A 23,451-nucleotide genomic window follows, 5' to 3' on the forward strand; every position below is an offset into this window, starting at 1 on the left:
GTAAAAAACTATTAATCATAAATATCGAATTATCAAGAGCCCTATGGAAAAATTTCAACTTTTTATTTTTCTATCTTGTATTATTTCAGGATACCTTTCAAAAAGGTTATTATCGATTTGACTCTAAAATGAACAGAAAACCTATTTATTTGCATTTATCGATTTTCAAACAAAATCCGGCCCAAAATGAAGATTTTTCAAAACATGCTCCAAATTCAAAATTTCTTTTTTCTGGCTAAAGACCATTCAAAAAGTAATGAAAAAACTTTATGACAAAATTTTTCAAAATCTATAATAATGCTACAATATTATGAAAGAATATAAGTTCCCTTTAAAGCCTATGTATTCGAACCGATGATTTTTTAATTTTTTTTTAAAGGCAAATTTAAGAAATAATTTAACTAATTAAGATAAAAGGAATAGGGTAATACAAAGTATTATCTACAAATATATACATATCATCTAATAGCAAATTTCAATCAAATAGGAAATTTTGATAGTCACGTGACCCTAGAACTCAATATTTTAAAATTTTGTAAAAAATCAACAATTGCATCCTAAATAAACCCCAAATTCCAAATTTGAACCCAATCGGATCAATGGCAAAAAAGTTATGGAAGTCACGTGACTTTAAAATTCAATATGTCAAATTTCTGGCAAAATTTATTACTTGCATCCTAAATAAAGCCCAAATATTAAATTTCAACCCAATCGGATCAATAGCAAAAGAATTATGAAAGTCACGTGACTTTAAAATATAATTTGTCAATTATCTGTTAAAATTTATTAATTGTAGCCTAAATAAAGCATAAATACCAAATTTGAATCTAATCGGACTCATAGCAAAAAAGTTACAATAGTCACGTGACCCGGAAGTCAAATGTCAAATATCTGTCAAAAATTAATAACTGCATCCTAAATAAACCCCAAATACCAAATTTCAATCAAATCGGACAAATAGGAAGAAAGTTAAGGTAGTCACGTGACCTTAAAACATAGTCATGTCAAATATCTGTAAAAATGTATTAATCTTATCCGAAATAGGTACTAGGTACCAAATTTCAACCAAATCGCACCAATACCAAAAAAGTTATGATACTCGACTAACCTTAAAAATCAATAATTTCAAGAAATTTTTATTTATAACCCAAAAGCAATGTTTAAGAATTGTTAACATTTATTAATAATAAACTAAATAGTAAAAACTCACGTAATATCTAAATTTTTATTTTAAATTAAATAGATCATTACGACTGACCCGTGTATATATTCGAATAATTTTAGTAAAATAATAGGGCAAATTTCATTTCGTCTCACCCCGGTATAAAACCACTGACTTTTCAAAAAAACGGCATTTTTCGAAGACGTCAAAATGTTTGCCGAATTTTCCTGGCCGCAATACACAATTTCCCCAATTGATATGCACAGATTCGGAAAGCCCATTCATTTTCTGATTCGGTGCTTCCTTTCCCTGATCGTTTCCGGTTCATTTTCATTCATAATTTTACAAAAAACCAAGTCCCGGCCACCTGTTACGAGCAAAAAATTTTTACCCACCATGCGTCAAAGTATTGTTCCCACTAGCCATTTCTTTAGAGTTTAGGTTGACACCTCCAATTACCTGCAAAAACGCAAAAAAATGGACTTTTTTCATAAAATCGCATTTTTCGGGTACTTGTACTATAGCTGGAACCCTGAAATTTTAGTATGTTTTGTAAAACAAAATTTCGGATCTTTTAGACGATGTCTGATCTTTTCACCATATACAGGGACGCGGCAAATGAATTAAACGCGAAAATTCGAATTGCTCAGAACCTATTAATATTGGAAGATTGTAATTTTACATAAATAATGGGGTTATTAAAGTATTTAATGCCTGAGAATATAAATGATCCAGGTGCCACCACTAAAAAGTTATTAAATAAAATGTGATTTTCAGGTCGGACCTTCATGGGTAAAGTTCATTATTGCTCGCCCTGTATGGTTTCCAAAAATTTCGGTTATATGGCATATGAAAGGTAAAAGATGAAGTTATTTTTTGAAAAAAAAAATTTCCCAAAATAAGTATCGTTTGGCAGAAAATTCCAAAAAACTGAAAATGCCAGAACTCGTAAAATAAATTTTTTATAAAAAAAAGCTCCAAGTATGTTAAATCTCTTATAAAACGAAGTCTTTTCGCCAAAACACTTTTTTTATAAAAAATTTTTTTTAGCCTCTGGAGAAGTTTGAATTTTTTTTTAGTCACTTTTGTTCGCTTATATTGATCTGGGCCAAAAAGTATACAGACACGTAAGCCTCAAGAACCCATATATCCTGAAAATTTCAGCTCGATTAAACGCTTTAAAATTGAGATCTCGTGAGCAACTCGATTTTTACCAATTTTTTTACGAATTTTTGACTTTGAGACAGTACCGCTCCGTTTGATGGTACCCGAAAAAAAATTCGTTTACGGATCCATCATTCCCAATGTATTGAGAGACCCTATGCCAAATTTCATCGTTTCGCTAGCCATACAGCCAAAGATATGAATTTTTATTTTCAAAAAAACACGATTTTTCGGGCCCGACGTGGCGTGCATAATATAGTCTGCGACTATATAATAATGAGGATAACAATACCCCCAAACAAGGTTCGTCTTTCAAGAAAGACACGAAGATAGCAGATTACGACAAACCGAAACCTGCAGAGGAAGCTGTCTTACTCCTTAAAAATTTTACCGAAAACATAAAAAAAGAGATCATATTTCCGCATTTTTTGAGTTTATTGAGGCTAGGATTCGGAACCTCAAAAAACCTCGTACTCAGGCAATTGCGCAAATGCGTATAAATTCTCTTCTTTCCGAGATAGACATGGAACAAGAGGACTCTATGGTCTCTATGGGCATCTCTTCTAATCTAGTCTCCAGGGATAACTCACAGGTCAATCTTTATCCCATAAGCAATCCGAATCCAAATGTGGTTAATCAGTATCGTCTTCGCCAAATGTCTATGCCGGTCCCTTTGAAAGAGACTTGTCCTGCTAATACCGCCAGTAAACAAGCTTTTCAAACATACTCAGGAGATGCTTCGAATACTTGTATTGTAATTCCTGGACCAATTCGTGGATCTACTATTACCTCCGACATGTCAACATCAAATGACCAATATGATGAAGAATTTCACATCACAAACTATTTGAACTTTAGCAACAGCGAATAATAATATATTATATTATATGTATAGTCTGTTCAACGAGAGAAACAACACTTGACGTTTGGTTCCTATGTAAATTATGTGATATTTTTTATGTCAAGTGCTGTTTCGCTCGTTGAATAGACTATATTATATAAACTATTATGAAACAGTACTGTTTAATAAATAACAAAATTATTAAAAAGGTATGAGTTTTTTTAGCCCTGTACATATTAGGCCAGGCGACAGAGACTTCTATGGGAAGCAATTTTATAAATCTGGAACTAACTTTTTCAAATCACAGCCTCCGATTTTCGTTATAAATAATAGCAAAATAACTATAAAAACATATGCATTTTATTTTCTTACCTGTACACAATCATGTAGAGCCTTTGCAATAGCTTGGCTAACAGCTTTTGTTATGCGAGATATACTTGGAATTGAAACTTTAAAGGTGTACATTTGCTGTGTGTGTCATTATTGCCAACCTTGTAGCTTCTGGAAGTGCTTCACGAAAATATGTATTTTGTTTGCGTATTGCTGGGCCAACTAAAGTCAAGAGTAATTCAAAATCAGACGGCGACATTCGCGTAAAGTTTTTAAACAGCGAGTTCTTAGCCAGTCTTATTTCATCTACAATACTCAAACTTTCATTTCTCCTCTGCAGAAAAGGGTTTACCCAGCATGAAGGTTTTTTTCGTTTTCTTTTTTCCGCCTCAACATCATTAACAACAATTGCTACTGCAGCAGCAATCGCACCAATTTGTATTTCATTCAACATTGATAAAAAGACGAGCAGCACAACCAACACCAAATGTTTAAACAAATGTGGACATAAAGAGAGGCAATATCATTTGAAATTGAGGCATAAATGGAAACAACATTAGGCAAGACACAAATGGCAAGCACAGTTTTGCATGCGTAGTTTCATAAGTGGAAAGCCCCTTTAAGTTTGTTTTAATGAAGGCAGTACAATCGATCTAGGTCCTGTTAATTTTTTGGACGAGTTTATAGCCAATTTTGGATTATTACTAAGGAGAATAATAAGTGACCGTGATTCTTGTTTTACTCGAGACAAAATTGATGAGTATTATAAAAATTGATGTATTAAACAGGTACTCAATTCATAACAGCTACCCCAAGAGCAAATGGACAGGTCGAATGGTATAATAGATCAATTTCATTATTCACTGCTAGCATTGATGAAAAAGATATATTGGATGATTGAATGATACATTTTTAATGTGACCAAAAATTTAATTTTTGTAAAAATCGTTACTGCTACCAAAAATCTAATTGTTCCATCGGCTTACTTGGGAAAAAGTAGCTGCAAAAGAGTTCCATGTCGATAGTGTACATGAGATTCTTGATTACGTTTTTTTAGTTTCTCGCAAATCTATATACCATAAGGGACTACTAACCAAGCTCTCCTCAATCGGCATACAAAACTCATTATTGAATTGGATCAAAAGTTTTCTTGAACAACGAACAATCCAAGTAGCCGTCGATGGACACCTCTCCGACAAATTTAACATTAACGCTGGAGTCCCTCAAGGATGCATTCTATCCCCCACCCTTTTCTTGATATATATCAACGATTTGCTAGGAACCACTGTCAATCCAATCTACAGCTTTGCGGACGATAGCACACTTATTTCTACATTTAAGTCCGCCAAACCAACGACAGCCGCAACTTCTCAGAATCTTAGGCAGCAACAAGTAGCTTCTACCAACAACGATATTAGAGCAATCTTGGAGTGGGGCGATAACAATCTGGTCAATTTTAACGCTAAAAAAACGCAGGCTGCAGTATTTACGATGAAGATTAACGTTGATGGCCCGGAGCTGGTTATAGCAGGGAAAACATTGCCAATGAAATCATCTTTACATCTTCTAGGAGTCGAAGTCACCAACAGTGTGTCCTGGCATGACCACGTTGCCGAGATCGCCAGGGCAGCTTCCAAAAAACTCGGAGTGCTTTTCAAAACGAAAAAACTGTATACACCAGAGCAGCTGCTGACTCTTTATAAGGCTCAAATACGCCCTTCCCTCGAGTATTGCTCGCATGTCTGGAGCTCTGCACCCAAGCATAGTTTAAAGCTACTAGATTCTATACAGAAGAGAGTTATTCGTGTTATCGACAAACCAGAACTGACAAAGAGTCTGGATAGTCTGGAGCACAGGAGAAAGGTGGCTGATCTCTGTTTATTCTACCGTTATTATCACGGTAAGTGCTCCTCTGAGCTGGCAGGCCTGATTCCACCCAGGGCTGTTCCGGCAAGAAGGACGCGTCTAGCAGTGGCGGCTCATCAACATCGAGTCCACCTGCCTACCCCAAGAACGTCGCTGTATCGGGACTCATTCATCTGGAGAACATCTTCTTTGTGGAACGGGCTTCCACCTCACATATTTCCCGACGCATACAACTTGCAGCGATTCAAGATAAAGGCCCACAAATATCTTCGCGCAAGCACCACTCCAAGAGTGATATAGGACTTTCCTCTTGTGCTTGTGTTTACACTGAAAAAAATATTTTGTGAATTTACAATAAATCTACTGCTTTTAGTGTGACCATTATATTTGTTGTAAAATCGCAAAATATTTGTAATCAATAATTATTCACAAAATATTTGTAATTTAGATTTCCCTTTTAATTGTGAATTTACTTAATCTTTGTGACTAAGAAATACATATTTTTGTGAAATTACAATTTAATATTTCAAATTTTTAGTAATTTTTATTTGTGAAATAACATTTTTTTTGTAATACCACGTTGTAAATGTAAAAAATGCTCTGGTAAAATTACATTGGAATAATTGTATTTTTTTACTAGCTACAGTTTTTTGTTTAGTATTTTTGATAAATTAAATAAAAGATCAAAGTGGCAATTTAAAAAAATACAAAGGATTTATTTTTTCAAAATTCAATGGAAATTCAATAAACTCAGTAGGAACATAACATAACTACATGATAAGTTTTCAAAAAAAAAAGGAAAATAACAAGTATATTTGAAACTTAAACTCTTCAATATACAAACAAAAACATAAACTCTTAAAACTATTGAAGTATCCAAGAACTTTGACATAGTCTATATACATTTTGGGGCCCCATATAATATCAAATATGTTAATATAGGTACCTACTTCCAAGCTAAATCTCACAAAAAAAAAACCCTTTAAGGTTGGAACAAACTCATTTAACATTTATGGACTCAAAAAAATAAATAATATAATAATTTATAAATAATTATTTAATAAAATAAAAATTTATTATTCTATCTTGGCTAACTTCGTTAAATATGAAATAACTTTTCTTTTCCAAAGACTTTGTTTTTTCGATTTGGTTCCTGCTTCGGGGTGTATTTTTGAAATATATCTTTGAAGGAACTCCAAAATGCAGGATGCTTCTTTGGGATATTCCAAATTAAAGACAAAATAAAGAGCAATTAAGCAATGCAATTCTCCTCCAAATGAGTCACATTTTTCCGTAACAGGTTCTTGTGCTAGGTATATTTTTATAGTATTGTTAGAGCCTACAAATAAAAAAAAATACTTCTAATCTTTTTTCAAAAAAAAAATTTTTACTTACCACCACATATTACAATGCATGGTTCCATATCAAGCTCAAGAGAAGATTCATCGGTAATGTCCTGGAATAAAATAAGTACATATAATATTTAACCTTATGTCAAAAGTTTATTTATATTATTTAGTTTATTTTTTGTTATTAAAATTATAGTTATTTTGCTCCAAATGGCATTAAAAATAGCTTTTTAATGCCGTTTAAGAAGCATATATATAAAATGAATATTGGTAAATATAAATATAAATCATTAACATTATTAGTTACAAGTTTTCTATTACAAGTTTATATAACCTTTACTTGCTGAAAATCTATACTAAATGCATACTAATAGGTAATAAAACATTTTCATAAAGGACCACGTACAGATTATATGGAAATTGTCAACCTGACCAGTCAGGCAATTTGACAAGTAATCATTGTTAACAGATATTAATGTAAATATTTAACTTACCTGATACTTATAGGCACGAAGAAACAGTTAGAAGAAAAGATAAACAGAAGGACTAGCACAAAATTCTTTATTACCTGTCGTAAGTCGAAAATAATAACTGAGTCGTCATTTACATGAAAATTTCGGAATCGCTTGGGGACGCGTAAACACGAACTCTCATTGGCCGCGGTTTACATAGCCAAGGTAAATTAAAGAATTAAGGTATAAATTTACAAAAAACTTGTAATTTTACATTATAATAGTAAAAATAATTACAAATATTATGTGATTTTGCAACTTTCTTCGGTAATTTTACAAATCTAATGTAATATTGCTTATAAGTTTCACAAAGTGATTTAAATTTACACAAGTTTTTTAGGAATTTTAGTAAATACTTGGTTTATTACAAAATATTTTAATTTTACTGAATAATTGTTGTAACACTACTGAAATTTCTGTAAACTTAAAAAGTAAATTTACAATAATTTTTTTTCAGTGTACCATAAAAAAAAAACTTTATGAACAAGGTTCTCAAGCTTAGGAAATCAAACATGTCATTAATAATACAACATACTGACTTCAGCGTCATTTCATATTATAATATAATAATCTTTTTTTTTTCTCGCTTTTCCCTCGGCCAGGCTGCCCTTACTGTCGCCCCTCGCTTCTGCCTCCCTAATTGCTAATTTTTTGTTTTTTTTCATAACTTAACATTATATTTCTTGTAGTCGTTTTAAATTCTTTCATAGACTAAATACTAATGATAGTGCTTGCATCTGGCATTCATTGATTCTTTTTTTTTTTGGTATAGTTTTTATATGGAATTATTTAGAAATATTTAGCTGTTTTGTTTGTTATGTATAGGATAGTTCATATATACTTTCCTTTATATAATGAGCATGTGAAGCGGTTTTTTTATAATCGATGAACTGTCCTTTTTGTCATACTTTTTTTGTTCGTCATAAAATGTATTATTTTTTTTCTTGTTTTGACAAATAAACGATTTGTATTTGTATTTTATTTAGTAAAGGCAAATAAAACTCTAATAAATTATAACATTTACATCCCTTTACAACGTTTACATTTTAATAGCCAATAAAAGAGGACTGTATGGGACAATTACATGAGACGCTTGTCGGTCAACAAAACCAAAAAAACATACATTTATGGCGAACACCGCTAACAGTTTCACACCGTTAATAGGGTTATTTTTTCAGAATTTAAACAATATAAGAAAATCTTACAACCAACCACTGAAAGCTTCACTGAGTTTCCATATTATCCAATTCTAACTGCCTGGACAAAAATGCGGCTCACCTAGTCTCATAGGTAACAGTATTTAATGTAAATTCATCTTTTTACATTAACACTGCATAAGCCTAAGTAAAAGATCATATAAATCATCTTGAATAACTGGTCCAGTACGCTGAATGTCATTTAAAGTTACCCCAGTGTCTGTGGGGTCACCTTAGTTTAGTAGTTTTACTTTGTTCATTTATTACTCCGTGGTGTGGTAAAAAAATATAACATGCTATATTTCTCCATAAAAAAACACTCCGCCAATTAATTCCATTAATAATTAAGTATAATTTTTATTTCACCTTCCTTCCATACATAGAATAAAATTTGTTTAAAGAATGACTTTTAGAGTTTCCCAACTTATTAATAGAATCATACAAAGGAAACTGCATAACGAATTTCCGATCAACAAATGACAATTCATTCTAATATAATGAATGATAAAAAGTGAAATTAATTTTCATAAAAAAACATCTTTTTGAACAAACATTTCAAATTACCGTATTCATTATTATTAAAGTACTAATTTTAAGCACTTACCCTTGGCTTGGTACGGTTAGCAAAATTCTTATCAGCAATGGCATAACTCACTGCCCACCCCATATACTTATTCACTAACTCGCAACAATCCAGAGATCTAAAAACATTACCACTAAACCTTCTCCCTAATAAAACCTAAAAAGAAAACATTTACCTGGACCTCACATAGACAGATTCATCATCTTGGTACGTACTGGCATAATACACAGCAGTCGCAGCGAGTATATACTCAGATACCTCACTGGTGGTACTAAGGATCATCGCGTAAACCGTTGACCACCACATGTAGAGCTCAATATGCTCCCTCGGAAGGCTACAATGGATCAAATTTAAAACCTACCGATGATTTTAATGAGCCTGGAAAACCTGGAAACGTAGTTCAAAACACCCCAGATGTATCCGAGCTCCACATCAGTAATAAACAAATAATCACTGGATTCATTGATGGTCACATTGGTGCCTTCGAAAATCAAACTGATGTAGTTTATCCAGAAATCTGGCATGAGCTTTTCCACGTTATTATCAGTGAGCTCTTGTAGCTTTTTAAAAGTGACGTTGTGTGTTTGGTCTTCACCAGTATCGCCTTGCGGTAGCGTGTAGTTTTCGTTCTCGTTCAGCTAAAATCGAGTGATATTGAATCGTTTTATTAGATCACTTACTGGTCTTCATACGTCATCTAAATGGTATGTTATATTGTTAATGATGTCTGCCGCTTCTTGCAAAAACTCCTCTTCCGGATGAGTTAGACCGGAATATTCAAAGAGCCGCTTGGTCACATATTTGATGATAGTTGTGCGTATTTTTGTTCGTAATTCTTTTCGCTGGTGTTCCACCTGATCATCATCTGAATCTGAATCTGGATCAGCATCATCGTCAGTTTCTCGTTTGGTTATCGGCCTTTTCCACGGTTGGCGCAGTTTTAGGTGTTTTTTCTTCATTGGGCTAAAACGAGGCGATTTTCAGGAAAAATAAAGGGATAATTATTGCACCATTGATTGATTGGTTTCTTCAAGGCAAGAGGGTCAGATTTTCCTTGATGAAAAATGCGATATCTCGGTTAATATGAGAGCTACGACCTTGTGGAAGGTCTCGTTGTATTCAGAAAAACAAAACTAAGAAAAAATCGTTGGAATTTTTATGATAGTGCCCATAGAAGCTGATATATTGATTTTTAAAGTTTGTGTTTTTTCATTTTTCGGGTATATAGTATCGATTTTTTTCGCAAAAATGTGATTTTTTTCAAATTCGAAATAATTATACCAGCGGCTTCCTCATAGCACTTACATCACGAAAACACCGGGTTATAACAAGATCCGAACAGAATTAAGGGAATGAGAGCACTTTGAAAATTCGAAAAACTCAATTTTCGACCTCGTTTTTGAGCCCAAAAATGGGCACTAAAAATGCGATATTTCAGCCAATATACAAGCTACAACCTTGCGGATGGTCTCGTTGGATTCAGAATGACGAAACTAAGACAAAACCGTTGGAATTTTCCCGATAGCTCCCATAGAAGCCGAGATATCGACCTTCAAAGTTTGGTTTTTTTCATTTTTCGGGTATACCCCCCGTATCGAATTTTTTCACCAAAAATTGATTTTTTTCGAAATCAAACTAAGTATACCAGCGTCTTATTTGGGTCACCTAGATTACGAAAACACCGGGTTATAACAGGATCAGAGCAGAACTAAGGGAATGAGAGCACTTTGAAAATCCTGAAAAAGTCGTTTTCGACGTCCGTTTTTGAGGCCAAAAATGGGCATCATAAATGCCATATCTCTGCTATCGTAAGAGCTACGACCTTGCGGATGGTCTCGTTGGATTCAGAATGACGAAACTAAGACAAAACCGTTGGAATTTTCCCGATAACTCCCATAGAAGCCGAGATATCGACCTTCAAAGTTTGGTTTTTTTCATTTTTCGGGTATACCCCCCCGTATCGAATTTTTTCACCAAAAATTGATTTTTTTCGAAATCAAACTAAGTATACCAGCGTCTTATTTGGGTCACCTAGATTACGAGAACACCGGGTTATAACAGGATCCGAGCAGAACTAAGGGAATGAGAGCACTTTGAAAATCCTGAAAAAGTCGTTTTCGACGTCCGTTTTTGAGGCCAAAAATGGGCATCAAAAATGCCATATCTCGGCTATCGTAAGAGCTACGACCTTGCGGATGGTCTCGTTGGATTCAGAATGACGAAACTAAGACAAAACCGTTGGAATTTTCCCGATAGCTCCCATGGAAGCCGAGATATCGACCTTCAAAATTTGGGTTTTTTCATTTTTCGGGTATACCCCCCCGTATCGAATTTTTTCACAAAAATGTTATTTTTTTCGAATTCGAACTAATTATACCAGCAGCTTTTTCTTACCACCTACATCACGGAAATACCGGGTTTTAATAAGATTCGAGCAGAACTAAGGGAACGAGAGCACTTTGAAAATTCGGAAAAAGTCAATTTTCGACCTCGTTTTTGAGCCCAAAAATAAGCACTTAAAATGCGATATCTCAGCTAATATAAGAGCTACGACCTTGCGGAAGATCTCGAAGCATTCAAAAAGGCGAAACTAAGACAAAACCGTTGAAATTTTCCCGATAGGACCCATAGAAGCCGAGATATCGACCTCCAAAATTTGGGATTTTTTCATTTTTCGGGTACCTCCGAGAATGCGATTTTTTCAATCAACATTAAATTAACTCTATCCACGTCTTATTTTGAAATATTTGGACAAACGCTTTTCCTTTTCTCTCATATACAAAGTGAGAAAAAGAGAGCTTAGTCCTCAGTTCTCCTGCTTCACATCTAGAAAGACACTCCTGAACTCTAACTGTTTTCTTTATCCTACCCTACCCTACTCCATTCTGTTTTATCTAATTTGTCTTCCTTTCATTCATCAATACTATTGACATCCAGGCCACTCACAGAAGATTCTTGATGCTATCATTCTGTTTCTCGCATCATACATTCATACATTCCTCCCTCTATTTTTCTGCTTTACCAATAAAGTTGAGATTCTTCTTCTGAGAAGGTTCCTTCACACTTGTGACCAACAACATTTAAAGATCAACAACGTGCAGTTGTACTTACCTAGGTAACGGACAGCTCTGATACAAAACCCCCACATAAATAACACTCTCGTTCCTTTTAAATATATTCGGTTGTACGGTGAACCCGATGAACACGTCCATTGCCAGCACCACCTTGAGTAGCACCTCGGTTCTCACCCAATCAAACTGAAAATCCTTCGTAAGAATTGTATTGAAATAACTCGGTATGGTGGGCAGCCCGGTCATGTTCAAGTACTTCACTAAGGGTGTTAGACCCAAGTCATCTGTAGACTCTGGAATGGTCAGCAATGATTAGTACAACAATGTATGTAGGTCCTAATCCATACACACCTTTATCCATGCAAGACTGATACAGTCTCTTGGCGTGTCCAACTGCTGCAGGTTCATCATCTTCCAAGTCACCTTGGAGCACTTCCATGGATTCTATCATGATTTTTTCGCTGATGGTGGTGAAGGTGGAGTAGCTGGGGTACCAGCCGTGGTTCGGGTGCTCCTTGGACCACCGTCCGCAGCAGAATTTGTAGAAATCGTCGCAGGGGTTCACCGAGAAGTTCATCGAGTATTTTAGGTTTGCTGCTGATCGGATGCACTGGCTGGTGGTGCAGAGTTTTGCAGAATTTTGCCTTTTATCTGACATAAAGAGAGAAAGATTGAGTTATTTTTGAGGAAATTATGAAACATTGTTTACTTGGCAACGTTGTATACACTTGTCAAGAATTTTCAATTATTGTTTCTACTTACGGAGTGCTATTAGAACGATTAGGCCTATAAGAAGGATGATAACTATGACGGTTAAGATGATGGCGGCTCTACGATAGTATACGGGTTTCTTTGGTCTAAAAGGAAGAATTTATATTTATTTAGTGTGTTGTATATAGTTGAGAAAGTTGGCAATATTGCAAGTTTCTTGTAAATAGAGGCAACGTTGCCACTACGAATTTTGTGGTTATCAAGAATTTGATTTTATTTTATTATTAATTTTTTTTAGAAGGTTGGAAAAAATTGAGTATCATGTTCATAGATACTTTCAGATTTAAAAAATAAATATTTAACTATGGAAGCATTATTAATGATAATAAAAATGTTATTTTAACAGTAGATTAATCGGGAAAAATTATCTGAAAAAGAGTATCACGTCGATGGATTTCTTAAGATTTTTAACAGAATTTTGTGATTATGGGACTACCATTAACGATATCAAAAATATGATTATAATGGTACAATTTAATATAACATTTGATTAATAATGAATGAAATAGAGGCAAAAAAATTAAAGCTAACAAAAATAAGAAAATTGTCCTTGAATTACATAAAAGTACACAAAATAATATTATTTTTAATACTAATAATGATAATGCATTTATTTAGTTAAAATAAAATATATGTGTATTTATTTACTTACCCAAGCAACATATATTATTATCATTAAATATATTCAACGATTTTTTAATAAATTTTTGATTTTGGTGCATTTATTAACTGTATACAGTAAAGGTATGCTTATTAAACTGTAAAATATATGTATATCATATACGTATATCATACGTATTTCGCCATTTAAAAAGACTGTCATGAGAGTTACATATTGATGAAATTCTTGTGAAAAAACTCTGTTTTTCGTCCATAATATCCAATCTAATCTAAGCACTGTTTTTGTATTAAATATTTATTAATATACATTTATCAAATATAAATAAACAAACTATGTTATTAGATTGGATATTAAAACCAGTTGTTATTCATGCGTATTATTTTAGAAAACAGTGATTTTTGAAAACAATTTCTTACTGGTAAGTTATGTGGGGTGGGTGGGGGGGGTAAGGGTAGGCTTAATGAAAAATGTTTTTTTTGCAGAACATAATTGCCTCAGAAAAAAACGCTTTTTAAGAAAATCATAGGTGATAAAAAAATCTATAATGTTTGTGTTGTTTTATAATGTTTTATCGCTATGAAAATTGCAGTAGTTCAATTTTTTATCGCAAATATGTGAACATTTAATTTGTTAATACATGTCAATAAGTTTTGAAGAAATTTCAGTTTTTCTTGGTTCTAGACAACTTTTCATACAGTTTTTAATTTAGAACTATTGGTATATGATCAAGGTATATTTACAGTATACTTCCTCTTAACCGGTCACCTTGGGACTGCATACCTGGCCGGTTGCCGTTTTGGCCGGTTAATAGTCTAGGCGAATTGTACTTTTTAGGGAAACAATTGTTATCCGGAAACTAACGACGGGAAAAGGTTTGGGGGGGTATCAGGAACGAGAAAAAAATTCATGCAGGAGCAGGTTAAGGGAAGTAAAGTTTTGGGGGGGGTGAAAAGGGGTGAAAAATTGTACCTTTTCGATTTGCGGCGAAAGTTGACGTCAAAGAAAAAAATGTATAATGGAAAAGTTGTAGATAATAAAAAAACCTACAACTTTTATAGAGGCCACTTTGTGACATAACCTTAAAATTTCCAAGAAAATCGCGAAAAATTGATGTTTTTTATTTTATTTTATTGGTCGATATCTTGGCCAACTACAACAACAGTTTTTTTATAATCGTCAACTCCTGTTGCGGAATTTTTAATTTTGTGGCTATCAGCGATCTCTACTGCTGTCTTTATAATCATAGCATCTGCATCTTCTTCTGCTTGTTGAACTGTATAGCCTTCAAACTTCAATGCTGTAGATAACTGCTTTATCAATTCAATTTTATTTTTATCGTTTGACAAAAATTTATCTTGAGCAATTGTTATTTTTGTGTGAGATTCAAGACGAAAAGAAGGAAAGTTTGAAGAACTTTTCCGTCTTAAGCGTTCCATTGCTTTTGTCGAAACTGCAGTGGAATGTTCTTCACCTGCCTCATCGTCTATGTACCCATCAAATACGAAGCAGCTGTTTTCGGCATAATGATTTCTTACAAAAGCCAGGTATTTGTTGATAATAACTTCAACCGTATCATTTTTTACCCAAACAACTTACTGTGATTGATTATTTCAATTTTAAAAATATTAAAATGCATTATTATAAGTTGGTAAGCCGATAATGTATTAATTTTTTTTTAGAAATTAGGAAAAACTGTCTATTTTGCCAAAAATTTAGTCATACGGCCTTGAAGAAAGCGAATTTGGGCACAGTAACCTTCGAAAATAGACTCAGCACATTGTAAAATATTAAGTAATGTGAAATTTAATCGTAAAAATAGTAAAATTAATGAGATCCCACGCCCCTTAGTAGCCGGAGTATTAAGTATATCAATGCAATCGAATGTTTATAGTAATATTATCAAGAAATTAACTTTACGATCAAATAACAAAATATATGTTTTTTTTGTATTTTTTCTCGTAGAATTCAATGGTGTAATTAGATTTTTTGTTTTTTAAAAAATTTAAACAAATTCTTAACAATTATTGTAAGAGTTTTTAGTTTTTTGCATTTTTGAGCACATTTTTAAATGGCAAGTTTTTTTTTTTTAATTTTATCTGAAAGTATATAAAACAACAAACAAAATGAGACCTGGATGAACCTTCTACGACGATTTTTTGAAGGACAAATTTTAATTGAAAAAAACGTCATTTTTTTTTTAAAACTTAATATCTCGGAAAATTTTCAATATTTCGGTCTGAAAAAATTTGTGGTTTTTAAGGATACATGAAAGTATCTTTCTGCTAAGTTTGATCAAAATCAGTAAGTTTGTCCGAAAATGAAAAATAAAAAACAAAAAAATTAAAAAGCAGCAATTTTTCGCGATTTTATTGGAAATTTTGAGGTTATGTCACAAAGTGGCCTCTATAAAAGTTGTAGGTTTTTTTATTATCTACAACTTTTCCATTATACATTTTTTTTTTGACGTCAACTTTCGCCGCAAATCGAAAAGGTACAATTTTTCACCCCTTTTCACCCCCCCAAAACTTTACTTCCCTTAACCTGCTCTTGCATGAATTTTTTTCTCGTTCCTGATACCCCTCCAAACCTTTTCCCGTCGTTAGTTTCCGGATAACAATTTTTTCCCTAAAAAGTACAATTCGCCTAGACTATTGGGTAAGTAAGCATTATCGATATATATTTATTTAATGATTTTTACGTAAATTTTTGGTTTTGGTATTTATTAAACTGTAGAATATATGTAGATCATATACTATTCTATTTAAAAAAGGTAGAAAATGTCGGCATTAAAAAACTGACACGGGATTTAGATATCTAGTTTTTAAACTCGAATATTTGATGAAATTCTTGTAAAAAAATCACTGTTTTTCTTCCATATTAACCAACCCAATCACGCTATTTTTATACTACGTATTTGTATATAAAATTTAAAATTTATATTAAATTTAAATAAACAATATTATTATATTAAATATTGCATATATATTTTCTGCAAAAACATTGTTTTTTAATAACATAATCCTTAACCCCCCACCCACCCCAAAAATTTACCTATTAAAAGATTCTTTCGAAAAATCACTGTTTTTCGTCCATAATATCTAATCTAATAGCACGGTTTTTGTATTAAATAGTTATTAATATCCATATATATAATTATATCAAATTTAAATAAACAAACTGTGCTATTAAATTGGATATTAAAACCAGTTGTTATTCATGCGTATTATTTTGGAAAACAATGATTTTTGATTCAATTTCTTACTGGTAAGTTGTGTGGGGTGGGTGGGGGGGTAAGGGTAGGATTAATGAAAAATGGGTTTTTGCACAAAATTTAGAAAAAAAATGTTTTTTTAAGAAATTTATAGGTGATAAAAAATTATAGTTTTTGTATCTATACTTGTCTCACATAACCTTAAGGTTTTCAAGTATAACGTGAAAAAACCTCATTTTATTTCTCGAAAACAATGCGTATCGCTATGAAAATTGCATTAGAAGATGCCTTGAATCTTTGATCACGTTTTAAAGAAAAAATTACGGAATTTCGTGGACGAAAAGTTTTTTTTATACAAGATTTCGTAACTCAGTTTTGGGTAATTTGGCCCCAACTGTGCATTTGCTGCTCCAATTTTTTTTTTAGAAAGATCACTTCTTTACATTTTACTCATGAAATTATTAGGATCCAGTAAATATTTTCCATTATACTTAGTAAGCGGCATCCTTTCAGGGGCGTAATCCTTGTATGAAAATAAGGCAAAAAGTTCATATTAATATGGGTTCGAAATTGCTTCCTAAGGGAGCTACGTCCCTTTGAATAGGACCCCTTGAAGACAATTTTTTCTCTATAACTTTAAAACCCTTTAGAATTAAATTTTGAAAATTGGTGTACTGCATAAACATTTCGTTGTGAATAAGATTCTAAATTCAATTTTTTAAAATTTTATTCAGGTGCGTCACATGCGGGGGTTGGTAAGGGTAAAAACATCCCTTTTTCTTTTACTCTTTAGGTTATTGTGATTTTAGGTACTCTTAGTTCAATTAGATAGTGGGTACCATTTACGAAAAAAGCGACTTTGAAAATGTTCTGATTGCGTATGTTTATTGATGAAAATTAATTCGCATTACGATCGACAAAAAAGACACTTTTTACTCACATTTTATTTAACAATTTATAGAAAGCGTTCAAAATTATTACTATTCGCGTCACGGCAAGCTCTTAATCTTTTTATTAGATTATGGTGCACACGTGGTAGAATTCTTGGATTGTTTTTAATTGTCTGAAAACCTTCCTCTATTCTTTGCCTGAGAACATCAATATTGGGTATAGGGCGGGAATAAACTAGTTGTTTTAGGTGTCCCTATAAATAAAAATCAAGGGGGTTTAGGTCAGGAGACCGTGGTGGCCATGGCACTGGACCCCCACGACCTATCCAGCGGTTTTGATAGGTATTATTTAAATGTTCTCTAGCGAGAATGCTAAAATGTGGGGGAACACCATCGTGCATAAACCACATTAGTGCTCGTAATTGAAGTGGTAGATTTTCTAATATTTGTGGTAATTCATTCTGTAAAAAAATTGTGTAAATTTGTCCATTAAGTCGTTGCGGCATAAATACAGGTCCTTTTAAATGCCCATCGATTATTCCCGCCCACACATTTAAACTAAACTGCTGCTAATGTGCCTTCTGTTCCGTAGCATGGGGATTCTCATCCGTCCATAGGTGGTTGTTGTGGAAATTGAAAATTCCGTTTCTTGTGAAGCCGGCCTCGTCAGTAAATAAAATTTTCTTCTCAAAATTTTCAAAAGCAACGCGGTTTTCTTCTAGCCTATTACAGAAGTGTACACGAGGAAGGAAATCTCGCTCTTCCAAAGCCTGAACCCATTGAATATGATAAGGGTAGAGTAACATATCGTGCAAAATTCTCCATACGGTTGACTGAGAGGACCCTTCTTGATTTGCGATGATGCGAGTGCTCAAAGATGGATCTTCTTCAATACGATCTAGCACGCGTTCTTCTAATGCTAGGGTTCTGGCATTTCTTGGTCGCCCAACAATTTCCTGTCTTTGAAATGTTCCTTAAGCAAAATTTAAGTAGATATTATGCGATATTACTCACATTTTTGAATTTACCTGTTTCCCTTAAATTACGATCTACTCTTACGAAAACCGTACGGTGTGGCACTCGTCGATTAGGAAATGCCTCATGATAAAATCGTCTTGCTTCAACACAATTACCAAATGCTCTTCCAAACATAATGTGAATATCAGCTTGTTCTTGATACGTAAAATCCATGTTTGCTTTTTAAACTTAGAAATACAAAGTACCAAACTCAACAAAGGCAATGCCCTTCTTAATAATAATAAATAGTAATTTGTAAAACACTCTATGAAACTAATTTTACTTTGACAAAGTAAATTGTATTTAGTACATCTGGAAAACTTGTATCATACGCGGACGACACTGTTTTGTTGGTAAAGGGTGATAACTGGGCGAATGCTGTGGAGAGAGCAACTTCAGATTTTGCAATGGTTCGTCGGTGGCTGGAAGAAAATCGTTTAGCAGTAAATATTGAAAAAACAAAATTTATGAGTTTTAGCATTCTCGATAACCATCAAATTAATACAGATGTACTAAAAATACACACATATCAGTGCATATTAAAGGAGAAGCCATGTGCTTGCATGGAAACCTTAAGTAGGACTCCATGTATAAAGTATTTGGGTATTTTTATCGATCAAAATATTAAATGGGAAAAACATATAGAAAGTATTAATATAAAAATTCGTAAACTAATTTTTAAATTTTATCATCTTAGAAATTGTATGCCTCTCCACATTTTAAAAATGTTATATACATCCTTGGCTGAATCAGTCATTAGATATGGAATATCAATATGGGGAGGATCATTTGCCAGTACCATAAATATTTTAAACATTACTCAAAAATACCTTTTACGAGTAATTTTAAGAAAACATCCCAGATACTCCTCAAACCGTTTATACCAAGAAGCGCGCGTTTTTACAATACAGCAAATGTATGCTAAGTCAGTGCTAATATTTGTCTATAAATATCCTGATTTGCGGCGACCGATAGAGAACTTGGGTTGCTATACTAGAAGCCAAGCAGTGCATTCTGTTAGTGTGCCTTTTCTGACAAGAGCGACTACTCAAAGGTTTTTAACATACCTTGGCCCAACATTTTTTAACCTTCTTCCAAGTAGTATTAGAGAAGTTCGAAATATGCATATGTTTAGTAGAGAAATAAATAGGTTGCTTCATGAAAACTTTGAAGTTTTTGCTACGGTGTTGCGTAGATAATTATTTATTTGCAAATTAAATATAGGGTATATGCAGCTTTATCAGTATATTTGTGGTTAAGATCTGTTATTCTGACTAAAGCGATTTAAATTATTAGTTCATTTAATCATTATTTTGGTTTATTCTTTGGTTTTAATATAGTTAGTATATAGTATAATATAGTATATGGTATGTTGGTATATAGTATATAACTTTAAGTGAATTGTGAATTATATATATTATCTTCTTAATTACTTTTGTTTTGTACACACACAGATTCTAATCTAGGTGTACATCTATTTATACTTTTGTGAGTTTTGTAAAGTATTGTAAATTATTGTAAATAAATTTGATTTGATTTGATTTGATTTGATTTGAAAAATAAATTTGATTTTGATTTTACAATGACATTTATCAGTCATTTAAATGCCAAAAAACAACCGCCAACTTCGTTTTAAATGCGTATCCAGTAATTTTATTATGTATTAAACATACGCAATCAGAAAATTTTCAAAGTCGATTTTCTCGTAAATGGTACACTCTATCGAATTGAACTAAGAGTACCTTTTTTACGTATAAGACTCTAAAATTTTATAATTTTCAAACAAAATCACAATAACCTAAAGAGTAAAAGAAAAAGGGATGTTTTTATCCTTACCAACCCCCGCATGTGACGCACCTGAATAAAATTTAAAAAATTTGAATTTAGAATCTTATTTACAACGAAATGTTTATGTAGTACACCAATTTTTAAAATTTAATTCTATAGAGAAAAAATTGTCTTCAAGGGGTCCTATTCAAAGGGGCGTAGCTCCCTTAGGAAGCAATTTCGGACCCATATTAATATGAACTTTTTGCCTTATTTTCATACAAGGATTACGCCCCTGAAAGGATGCCGCTTACTTTTGAATCACTCTGTATAGTATGAAAATTTGTAATTGTGGGAATACCAAATATTAAAAAAAAAAAGAAAAAACCCTTATATTGTCTTTTTACTTATATTGTAATTTTTTTTTATTCATCTTCTTCGATATCTTTCTTTTTAATTTTTAATCACTTCTTCCTATTTGTCTTCTTCTGCTTCTTCTTCTCCTTCTTATTTTTTAAGGAGTAAAATTTTTTACTTCACAGTAATAAATTTAGTGTATGGGAAACTCTTGTATAGTCGTTTTACTCATATTGTTATTTCTTTTTCTTCTTCTTCTTCTTCCAGGCAATTGAACTAATCGACGCACGTAAGGGCTTGATCCTACCTACGTGTTGACCCTACGTGTACATAATTCTTTTTAATTAATTAATTTCTCGCTCTTTGCCTTCTTTTACTTGATGAAGCGTTAATGCTAAATAATTTAAATTATTATTTTCCTTTTTCTTTTTCAATCTTTCCTTGTCTTCGTCTTTTTTCTTGTTTACCTCCTCATTCTTTTTATTCTTTTTATAATAATATCGTCAAATCAGTCATTTGGAAAAAATGCTTAAATGGATGTCGAGGAAATCATTTCCTCTTTTCTTCCTTTTTCTTTTCATTACTTAAACTTATGTGTGAAGGCCTTCTTTTCTTATTTAATTTACTTTTAGCTAAAGGGAAAAGAGAATAATAAAGAAATTGGAAAATAAAATAAATAAAATCTAGAATATGAGTTACTCTTATATATATTTATTTTTTTTTCTTCTTCTTCTTCTCAAAATGATGATACCAAAAATTCGACTTTCACCCTTAGCTTAATTGATCAAAATTAGCTGAAAACGAGTACCATATTGATAGATTTTTTGCAATTTTTTCTACATTATTTTTGTATTTTTCATTGGAAATTTGTACTTTTCACAAACAAACGAGTGCAAAAAAACTAAACAAAGAAAGAAAAAATTCCTCACTATAGAGCCAAAAAACTATTAAATATAATTATTTCTTCCTCATATGCACACACCAGATACTTACGATTTGAATCTCGAATTAACCCCAACCAAAAATGCATTAGAATTAATGGGTTTAGTACTAGAGTTAGACCCTAAAATTCATATTTTCCTTAATTTTTTTTAAATTTAAAATTAAACTGTACTTACTAGATATTGTATAGGCCCTACCGTTAGCTTCATCCGGCACATATCCATGATTATCCATTATTATCAAGAACTGAACTCCTTACATCACTAAGTTACATCTTAACTAATCTTAAACCCGAAAATTCCTTTTAGGTATAAACGCGTTTAAATATAAATGTTTAGTGAGACAGTCCTGTCCCGCGGTTTTCCTTATAGACGTCATGTACTTTATAAACATTTAGGAGTTTTCCCATCACGCAATACTTAATACCGTTAACGTTAAAACACAATTATTGCATAATATTTATAACTGATGCTTGGAAATTATACGCTTCCTTAAAGATCAATTGTCTTATAGGAAGGATGCTATATTTTAAATGTTAATTTACTCATGTCTCTAATTGTTGTGTTTAATAAATAATCAGTAGCATTGAATTCAAGGGACCTTCGCTGTTGGCTGTAATTTTAGTTTAATTTGCTATAAAAGTCAGGAAATGTAGTGGAATTTAAAAGGGGGTAATTGTTGTCGAAACTTCTTCAATTAGAGGCATATTGGCAACACTGTTGATGGTATTGAAAGTTTGATTTTACCGCAAGAGAAATTGGCTGAAAGGAGTTGAATGTCAATGGGTTTATTATGATTTCTTAATATTGGGAATTAAATTTCGTTTATCCCTAATTTGTAATAATTTTGTTTATATTTGAAGCTGTTTAAAGTGTTCCAGGATTTTTTAGGTAGCATTTCTAATTTTTCAAACTTTTGAAGTGATTTTTTAGGGTTTCCTGGAATTCGAGGCAATTATTCATTATTTTCTATAATTTCCAGGATTTTGATGTCACATTTCATATCTTCCAGACCCTTGACGTCATTTTTAATTCTTTCCTAAATTTGGAAATAATTTTTCAGGCATTTGAAGTATATTCCAGGATGGTGCGTCACTATTATTCCGTATTTTAGTTTTGATATGATTCATTTATGCCTTCCTGGAATTTGAAACAAATTTAGGTCTTTTAGAATTCTAACTGTACATTTCCTGTTTTTCCAGACCTTTGGCGCCAATTTTCACACTATTCAATTTCAAAATTAAGCTACGGACCTATTTCAAGGCGATCCTGAAGTATTGTGTCAAATAACGGACGGATATTTTTGGTTTTTCTGAAACGTTTATTATCAAAGATACTGATTACTACAATATCTCTGGTTATAACTTATTTTACAATAAGGGTAATTATGATAAAAATGACGGTGTTTTAGAGACTACTGTTATTACATTAAACATTGATTATATATTTTCTGCAAAAAAATTTGATTTTAATCAACACCCTTAGCCCCCCACCCACCCCACATATTTGCCCAGTAAGGAATTCTTTTGAAAAATCACTGTTTTTTGTCCAAAATATCCAATCTAATAGCACTGTTTTTGTATTAAATATTTATTATAATATACATATACAGGGTGTCATTGAAATGGTGTAAAAAAATTCGGGGGGTGATAGTACTCCTAAAAATTTTAAAAAAAGTTCCTATAACTATAGGGCGGAAAATGCATATTAAGGGAGTTAGGGGTGACCACCATTCATTTCAATGCAGACATCTGCTCTTCTTCTCCATGATCTGCGTACCCTGTGGAATATCCCTGGGGTT

The 23,451-nt window shown here is 32.4% G+C and overlaps 1 protein-coding gene across 2 annotated transcripts in view; it reads right to left on the reverse strand.

Moving 5' to 3' along the window:
* Window positions 1-21,997, reverse strand: part of LOC126738683 (neprilysin) — a 42,392-nt gene extending 20,395 nt beyond the window's left edge. For both annotated transcript variants that reach the window (XM_050444120.1, XM_050444119.1), the window contains exons 1-9: window positions 21,828-21,997; window positions 21,703-21,772; window positions 12,837-12,931; window positions 12,426-12,725; window positions 12,115-12,367; window positions 9,696-9,966; window positions 9,391-9,641; window positions 9,179-9,337; window positions 9,025-9,121 (exon numbers count right to left, since the gene is read on the reverse strand). In XM_050444120.1, coding sequence (XP_050300077.1) covers window positions 9,025-9,121; window positions 9,179-9,337; window positions 9,391-9,641; window positions 9,696-9,966; window positions 12,115-12,367; window positions 12,426-12,725; window positions 12,837-12,931; window positions 21,703-21,772; window positions 21,828-21,885 — 1,554 coding nt within the window. In that variant the 5' untranslated portion in view covers window positions 21,886-21,997. The remainder of the gene's footprint in view (window positions 1-9,024; window positions 9,122-9,178; window positions 9,338-9,390; window positions 9,642-9,695; window positions 9,967-12,114; window positions 12,368-12,425; window positions 12,726-12,836; window positions 12,932-21,702; window positions 21,773-21,827) is intronic.
* Window positions 21,998-23,451: the final 1,454 nt, after the last annotated feature.

This window comes from Anthonomus grandis, chromosome 7, assembly GCF_022605725.1.
Source record: "Anthonomus grandis grandis chromosome 7, icAntGran1.3, whole genome shotgun sequence".
In the NCBI taxonomy this organism is placed as follows: domain Eukaryota; kingdom Metazoa; phylum Arthropoda; class Insecta; order Coleoptera; family Curculionidae; genus Anthonomus; species Anthonomus grandis.